The sequence below is a fragment of the Bison bison genome, unplaced genomic scaffold (genome assembly GCF_000754665.1).
Source record: "Bison bison bison isolate TAMUID 2011002044 unplaced genomic scaffold, Bison_UMD1.0 scf7180017864093, whole genome shotgun sequence".
Lineage (NCBI taxonomy): Eukaryota > Metazoa > Chordata > Mammalia > Artiodactyla > Bovidae > Bison > Bison bison.
The window spans coordinates 215445-223521 of record NW_011494665.1 but is presented as its reverse complement, the minus strand read 5'-3'; the positions used below and the strand labels follow the sequence as shown (position 1 = coordinate 223521).

General features: G+C 54.5%; 1 protein-coding gene across 1 annotated transcript; it reads right to left on the bottom strand.

Moving 5' to 3' along the window:
- Positions 1–1339: 1339 nt before the first annotated feature.
- ETV3L (ets variant 3-like) lies at positions 1340–7745 on the bottom strand. Its single transcript, XM_010838200.1, has 5 exons — positions 7679–7745; positions 7355–7592; positions 6924–7113; positions 6368–6488; positions 1340–1800 (listed from the first exon to the last, which is right to left on the bottom strand). The coding sequence occupies exons 1-5, from the start codon at positions 7743–7745 to the stop codon at positions 1340–1342; spliced, it is 1077 nt and encodes a 358-aa protein (XP_010836502.1).
- Positions 7746–8077: the final 332 nt, after the last annotated feature.

The following is an 8077-nucleotide window of genomic DNA, read 5'->3' as shown; positions in this document are numbered from 1 at the left end:
GTGGGGTGAGCGCTTAGCCCCACCTTTCTCTGGGTGTCTTCTTCCCCATTCCATCCATGAGAACACGCATCTGCCACAAATAAGGCCTGAGCGGCAGTGAAAAGCAGAATGAACAGGGAGCCCCGAGAGAAGGAAGCACCCCTACTCGTTGGATGAGAGGCAGGGACAAACAAGGGGCAAAAGGCACCCTCTGAGCCTCCTTAGTTTCTGCTCTCCGTCGTGGGAAGGGAGTAGAGATAAATCCGAAGCCTGTAATTGGCAGCGTAGAGATAGCAGAGCAATATGGTTCCGTTCCCTTGGCTCCTGGAATGTTCTTTTCTGATGGCTTTTCCTTGTTTGAACAAAAGACCCCTCTCTCCTCTTCCCCCAGCCACCTGATGCTTCAATGGGGAACCCTGTCAACACCGTACTTCATCCCCAGGCCCTTAGAACTCTGCTTAGAAGTCCATGGCAGGGACCTGAGGTGGGGGCGGTCAACCTGTGAAGACCTCTGCTCTGCTCTGAAGTTCCTTCCTTGAGGCTGGTTTCCCACTGGTCTGGGGAGCGACTTGGGCTGCAGCCTCAGCCTTTCTCTCTGGGACATGATGGTGGCAGAGGGAGGAGACTGGCTGGCTTGATTTCTACTAGGCCTCAGGATCCCTCCCAGACCCCCTCCTCCCACCTCTTCCCATCAGAAATCTTGGGTGGCCTTTAGCTCCACACCAGATCAGAGGGTAGCAGTGGGTGGTCAGCCAAGAGGGCGGTTTGCCAAGGGCATTTTATTTGTGGTTTGCAGTGGAGAGTTACAGAGCTGAGGAGGCCCGTCCCTCCTGATCCCACTTGCTTAGGTCTTGGAGAAAGAAGGTGACAGGAGCTCCCAGGGTCACAGAAAGCAGAGGGGTAGGAGAGAAGCACGTGGAGGCACAGGAAAGAGATGGGACACCTTAGCCTGGGTGAGGGACAGTGGCCCACAGAAGAAAGAAATTGCCCTGAGACTTGGGGAACAAAACAACTCCTGACCCATTCCCAGCTTAGACTCTTAATTTCCCCTCTTGTGTGGGCAGGTATGGGGTCTTTCAAATGATGGGAACCTCTTTCTCATCTCCCTCAAAAAAGAAAAAAATTGAGATTAAGAATGTCTCCTTAACGTGATCAGCAGTTTGGTGAGGAGGCGCACTGCCTCGGATTTCCCGTCCTTACATATACTCCTTCCCTGGGATGCCCCCGTCCCCTTGGGTCCAGCTCCATCCCTTCAGTCACCCTGCTTCCAGCCAGGGGAAGATGAAAAGCCAGAGGGAGGTAGACAAGAGGACAGAGGGAGTTTGGGGGACTCCTCCCAACTTCACACCTTCCTCCCCCATTAAGGAGGATCCAGGGGCCACACCGCTTTGAAGCTCGCCAGACTGGGGGATGCGGGGCCTTCCTCTCCAGTGCTGGTTCCCTGTCTCTCTGAGGAGAAGCCCTCCCTGGGAGCTGACGTGGTCTCGGGCTTTACCTCCAGCCCCTCGGGCCTCAGGGACCAGAGTCGGAGCCTCTCCTCAGCCCCCTGCGCCAGTCTGGCCAACAGTGGAAGCTCTGGAAAATGCTGGGCTGCTGGGGCACAAATGGGTCCTGGGAGCAGGGTGCCTGGCATGGAGGACCCTGGGAAGGGCAGCTCTGGGGCGACAGGGGGCAAGAAGGGTGCTGAGAGGCAGGGCCAGTTGGAGGGGACAGCGAGTGGTAGGGGAGGGGTGAAGGAGGCAAAACTGGGCAGGTCGTTCAGGGGGCTCCCCAGGTGGCAGCAAGGCCCAAGCCGGCAGGGGACCGGGGCAGAGCCAAGTCCTAGGGAGAGAGAGAGACAGAGAGAAGGGGAGAGAGGGAGAGAGAGAAAGGGTCAGTGAGTGTCCACCGTTGGAGATGCCCCCTTTTATGGCCCACTTCCTATTTCTTTTTGCTCCTGCTTGAAACTTTCTCTCCCCACCCGGGCACTTTCCTTTTTTCTTTGCTTCACGTCTCATCATAAATGTCATTTCTTTGGGGAAGCCTCCATGCCTCCCCAGCCTGGGTGAAAGCCCCTGGACAACCCTCCCCCTCTCCTTCCTGGTTCTCTCCTCCAGGGCCTGTTGTTCAGAATCAGGAGTCATTTGTGAGATTACTTAATATCTGTGTCCCCGACACTGTGGGGGCAGGAACTGCGTCTGTTTTGTTTTGGATCCTGGGATCCAGCCCAGCCTGGCGTGTATTAAGTGCTCAATAAAAATGCATTGGATGAATGAATTGAGGCTATTCTTTGCCATAATTCAATGGATCCATTCTTCTCTCTCCTCATCCCTTTAGAAGAAGACTCTAGTTCTGTTCTAGTCTGGCAAAGAGCTGGCTGTGTCGCTCTGGGTTTGTCATTTAAATTCTCAGGTCTCAGTTTCTTCATCCATAAAACCTCCTCTCCCAGCTAAGATCAAGCAGTGTCACGGGTACAAAGGGGCCTGCAGAGCTGTGAGGCCAATGTGTGTGGGGTGAACCCTAGCCTTCCCCTGCTCTGGCTGGCTCTGGCCCATAGCTCTCTTCCTCCAAGAAGCTCTCCCTCCTTCCAAATCTACCCCATTTCCCCAGGATCCTACAATAGGGGTTCCTAGCCTGGGATCTCTGAGAATGATTATATAGAATTTCACACCACTTCCTATAGTTCAAAAAACCTAACTGCAGAGCTTCCCTGGTGGCTCGGTGGTAAAGAATATACCTGCCAATCCAGTAGACATGAATTCAATCCCTGGTCTGGGAAGATCCCATATGCGGCAGAGCAATTAAGCCCGTGTGTGTGTGTGTGTGTGTGTGTACGCATGCGTGTGTGCGGGCACATGTGCGTGCGCACGTGCACACACAGTCATGTTTGATTCTCCAGACCCCATGGACTGGAACCCTCCAGGCTCCTCTGTCCATGGAATTTTCCAGGCAAGAATACCAGAGTGGGTTGCCATTTCCTACTCCAGGGGATCTTCCCGATCCAGGGATCGAACCTGGGTCTTTTGTGTCGGCAGGGGGATTCTTTACCACTGAGCCACCTGGGAAGCCCGACTAAGACCATGCGCCACACTATCGAGCCCGTGCTTTAGAGCCCGGGAGTTGTCACTAAGCCCGTGTGCCGCAGCTACTGAAGCCCGCATGCCCCAGAGCCTGTGCTTGGCAACAAGAGAAGCCACTGTGATGAGAAGCCTGTGTACACAGCTAGAGAAAAGCCTGCACAGCCAAATACATAAAATTATTGAAAACAACTAACCGACCAACCAAACAAACAAAACCTAAGTCCAGTTCCACATTTTTTTCTTAGCAAGGTCAAGTATGAACTCAAGGTGGTAACACCAGCAGGGCTGTAGCTGGTGAAACCTGGAAAAACCGTTTGCTGCGGCTGCTACGTCGCTTCAGTCGTGTCCGACTCTGTGTGACCCCACAGATGGCAGCCCATCAGGCTCCCCCGTCCCTGGGATTCTCCAGGCAAGAACACTGGAGTGGCTTGCCATTTCCTTCTCCAGTGCATGAAAGTGAAAAGTCAAAGTGAAGTCGCTCAGTTGTGTCCAACTCTTTAGCGACCTCATGGACTGCAGCCTACCAGGCTCCTCCGTCCATGGGATTTATTTTCCAGGCAAGAGTACTAGAGTGGAGTGCCATTGCCTTCTCCGGAAAAACCATCTAGTTATTACTTAATTCATCCAATTTATTTGGTAAGAACAAATTTCTGACATTGGATCTGTGAAAGGGGAAAACAGTTAAGATAATCTTTCATGAGGCAAAGCATGGACACCCCTGCCAGCGTTGTGTATCTGTCTTAGTCGCTCAGTTGTGTCTGACACTATGAGACCCCATGGACTGTAGCCCTCCAGGCTCCTCTGCCCGTGAAATTCTCCAGGCAAGAATATTGGAATGGGTTGTCATTTCCTCCTCCAGGGGATCGTCCCAACCCAGGGATTGAACCCACGTCTCCTGCGCTGTAGGAGGATTCTTTACCATCTGAGCCACCAGGGAAGCAAAGGTCATACAAGTATGGAATGTAGCCTCTACATGGACTGTAGAATGCCAGGCTCCTCTGTCCATGGAATTCTCCAGGCCAGAGTACCAGAGTGGGTAGCCAGTCCCTTCTCCAGGGGATCTCCCCCAGGGATTGAACCCAGGTCTCCTGCATTGCAGATGGATTCTTGACCACCTGAGCCACCAGGGAAGCCCAGCATGTACCTTCTCCTGAATCACTGTCCTTTCCTTGGATTCTTAGGTGAAGCGGGGACTGTTGTTTTTCCCCAGCAAGGCTGTATCCCTTGGGGGTTCCGAGGACAGCATCTCCCTCAGAGCCCCACAGCTGAGCAGGCAAGTGGAGGGGATGGTTCTAAGAGCCTTCCTCCCTTTCCCCTCCCATTCCTAGCTCTAGCCCTGTGGCTTCCTGCCGCTGGCTCAGTAGTCCTGGCCTCTCGGCTGCCCAGAAGCAGTTGAGAGTGAAGGCGGAGTGAGGGGTTGGCACCGCCTTCTGGAATCCCAGTCCAGAAGTGGGCCATGTGGGTGCTGCTGGCCTTCCAGTGACCTAACCTGCTGAGCATGCCTCAGGGCCCCAGCACAGGTAGGGCCTGTACCCACAGAGGGCAGGGAGGTGCGAAACAACTCCAAGCTGGGGCTCGCCAGGGAATACTTTTTTTTTCCCCCTGATAGTTTCTCAAAGAGAGAAGCTCTGTGCCCAGGGCATTCCCAGAACTAGGAAGGGGTGGCTGAGAGTGGAAGAACAGGGAGGTGTTCAGGTGCTGTCTTGCTCTAGGCTGCCTGACTTGTGGCCCTGCGAGTCCTGGCAGGCCTTGGGCCACCCCACACCCACAGCCTTGGCTGCACTCGTGAGGGCCTGGAGCCAGGTGCTCTGCATTCTCTGGGAGGTGGGACCTCTGGACTCCCAGCTGCACTGGAGTGGGGCTAAGGCCAAGGGTCTTTGTTCCACAAAATTGCCAGAAGTGGAGGGACATGTCGTGGGCCTCTGCAGAAGAGCCTATGGTTGGTCAAGGATCTCTGTCAAAAAATCTGATTTTGCTGCTCCCCAGGTTACAGCCCCAGAAGAGGAGGCCCCTGCCTGCATTTTTACCGTGTCCCCCTCAATCGCCGTGTGCTGCCACACTGGTGAGCTCCCAGTGCCTCTTTCCTGCCCCAGAACCTTTGCACACTTTGTGCTCTCTGCTTGCCATATGCTTGCCTCTCTCCCTCTGAACTAAGCTGGCACCAGTTTACATTCTGGGTCTCAGCTCAAATGCCACTTTGTCAAGGAAGTCTTCCTGGCTGCTCTCTGCACCCTGAGCTTCTCTAGCATTTGGTACAGATACCAATACTTGTCAGTTTGTTGGCTTATTAATTGAATATCCCTCTTGCCTACAAGCTTTATAAAGGCAATCTTGCTCACGTTGGTGCCCCAAGCCCTAGGACAGGGCCTGGCACATTCAACAGGAGCTCATGAGCTGTCTGTTGAAAGAAGTAATGAGTGAATGAATGAGTGAAATGTATCTTCCCAATTTCTCTTCAACTGGGCCTCCTTCTGCACCCAGGCCCTTGCCTTGGTTCTGGCTCCGTCACCAGCTACCTAGATCTTCAAAAGCCTCCAACACCGGTTGTAGGCATCCTACATCCCCAACTCTACATACATCCCAAGTTGTCTTTGTAAAATGAACATCTGGACACGTTTCTCCCTCTGGGTTCCTTTTGCTTTCAGGATTAAGTCCAAGCCCTTCAGCATGGCTTCTGAGGCTTTCTGGGACTAAACGCCCATTTCCCTTGCCAGCATCATCTTGTCAGCTGTGTCTCTCCTCTTTCTCCTCATCCCTGCTCCTGACATGCCTCACTCTGACCATGTAAGCTACCAGCAGATCTTCAGATTTGACTACGCTCATTGGCAGCTTTTTCCATTATAAATGCTGTTCCATCTGCCTGGACATCTTTCTCCATCTTCTTCACCTGCTCAGGTGTAGCCTCCTCCAGGAAGCCCCAAGCGCACCTTGCGCTTCCCTGAATCCCAGTACTGGGCACTGACCACCCTCCTGTTTCTGCTCCTCACTTGTCTCTGAGCATCCTGAGGGCCGTCTTTCACACGTGGACCCCCACACCTAGTAAATAGCAGCAGCTGCTGCTAAGTCGCTTCAGTTGTGTCTGACTCTGTGTGACCCCCATAGATGGCAGCCCACTAGGCTCGCCCGCCCATGGGATTCTCCAGGCAAGAGTACTGGAGTGGGTTGCCATTGCCTTCTCTGAGTAAATAGCTGGTGTGCACTAAATGTTTGTTGATTGTATACACGATGTGTTCCCGGACTCATGCCCGCTCTTCCATGTGCTCAATCTGAAGGGTTCTCCCCTCCTCTGTTCAAAATTCCCTGGGCCCTCTCCAGGCGCGAGCACTCACGGTGGACACTGCTGCTGCTCCCCTTCTTGTTCCCAGAGGCCTCTGGTGGCCCTTGAGGGGTCCAGTGTCCAGCCAGCTGCTCCGCCATGGCCCGATGGGTGAACAGCATGCTGTGTAGGAGCTGGGGAGTGAGGAGAGGCAGGCACGGGGGTGGAACGGTCCCTCCTTGGTATGTATTCCACAGTACACATTGTTTAACAACCAGTCATTAAAATAATGAAATAGTCTCATAATGGTTCTTAAGTCAGCACTGCCCACATGTCCTGCACCCTCTCTGGAGACCCAACCCCCTTCCTTGTGACCCATCATTAAAGGAGTTATGCCTGGTGCAGAAGGAGTTGCCCTCTCTCACAGGCTATATTGTTGGGATTGTTAAAAATGGAGGGGTGATTCAGAATATCACTTCTGCCCCTGGGACACTCGGGGACTTGGATGCAGGGGGAGAAGAACATTGAAAGCTAATGGGCCCCCAAGGCAGAGAGGAGGGTGGGGGCATTCTGGATGGAGAGGCGAGGCCTGGTGGAGCTCTGGGGACAGGCCCGGCTTTCGTGCCTACCTCACTCTGCACACCCGTGGGGAGCAGCGCTGGCTGAAATAGAGCAGGGGCCCCCAGCAGCAAGCAGGGGGACGGGGCCGTCCGGATCTCCCACAGAGGGTAGTTAACGATGATGAGCTTGCTGAAGTTGAACTTGTAAGTGAACCTTTTGCCTTTGGTCTTGTGCAGGATCCTCTTATTGTAGTAATATCTGGAGATCCCAAGGATGAGAGCAGGAGGTTGGCAGGGAGGATGCATTCAGGAGACCCAGCCATATCCCCGCTCCCCAAGATTGGCAAGATTGACCCCTAGCTGTTCTTGGATAACCGCTAGACACACTCCAGAGCGTTTCCCAAGCCTCAGAGGGGCGGGAATTGGACAGGGGTGCCAGAAACCACAGCCTTTTTGTCTGAACTCTTCCCTCTCTGGTCACGTTGGCTGCCTCCTCTCACCTGAGGGCCCGGCTCAGCTTGTCGTAATTCATCTGTGGTTTGCACTTCCTGCGGCCCCAGAGGCGGGCCACCTCGTCTGGATCCTTGATGACGAATTCCCCATATTCTCCCTGCTGCCAGGCAATGACATGGTGGAACTCCTCCTTCTGCAGCAGCTCTAGGATGAAGTGCCACAGCTGGATCTGCCGGGAGCCCGGGGACGACTCGGCTTTGTAGGCCCAGTCGGGGAAGGCCAGGCCTGGGGTGGAGAGGGGAGTCAGCACTGCCCCACTGCTCCCCGAGGCCTCCTCTGGGGCACCGCTGGGACCCCTGGCAGAGGCTCACCTGGGATCCAGGCGTTACCAGCAGCGGAGATGGCAGAGAGGCCCTTGGCCAAGCAGCTGCAGTGCATGGTCCACTCCCAGGGAGCGAGGGCTGCGTCTGGGCCTTGGGGGGGAAATAGTCCCCTTAGCAGGAAGGGAAAGAAAAAGGCAGGGGAGAAGGAAGTGAAAGAGGAAGGAAAGAGAGAAGAAGGGGGAGACTGGGGAAGGGGAGTGGGGTCTGAGCAGGACACTGCCCCACAGCCAGGCTGGGCCAAACCTCCCCTGGGGACCTCCTCACTGGCCAGGGGCTGACCCAGGACTCGGGGTTTGAGGCTGAGCCACTTAAATAGATGGAGAGGAATGCAAAGGGTCTAGATCTTGCCCTCTAGATCCTTCCCCTGCTGGGGGATTTAGACAGAGA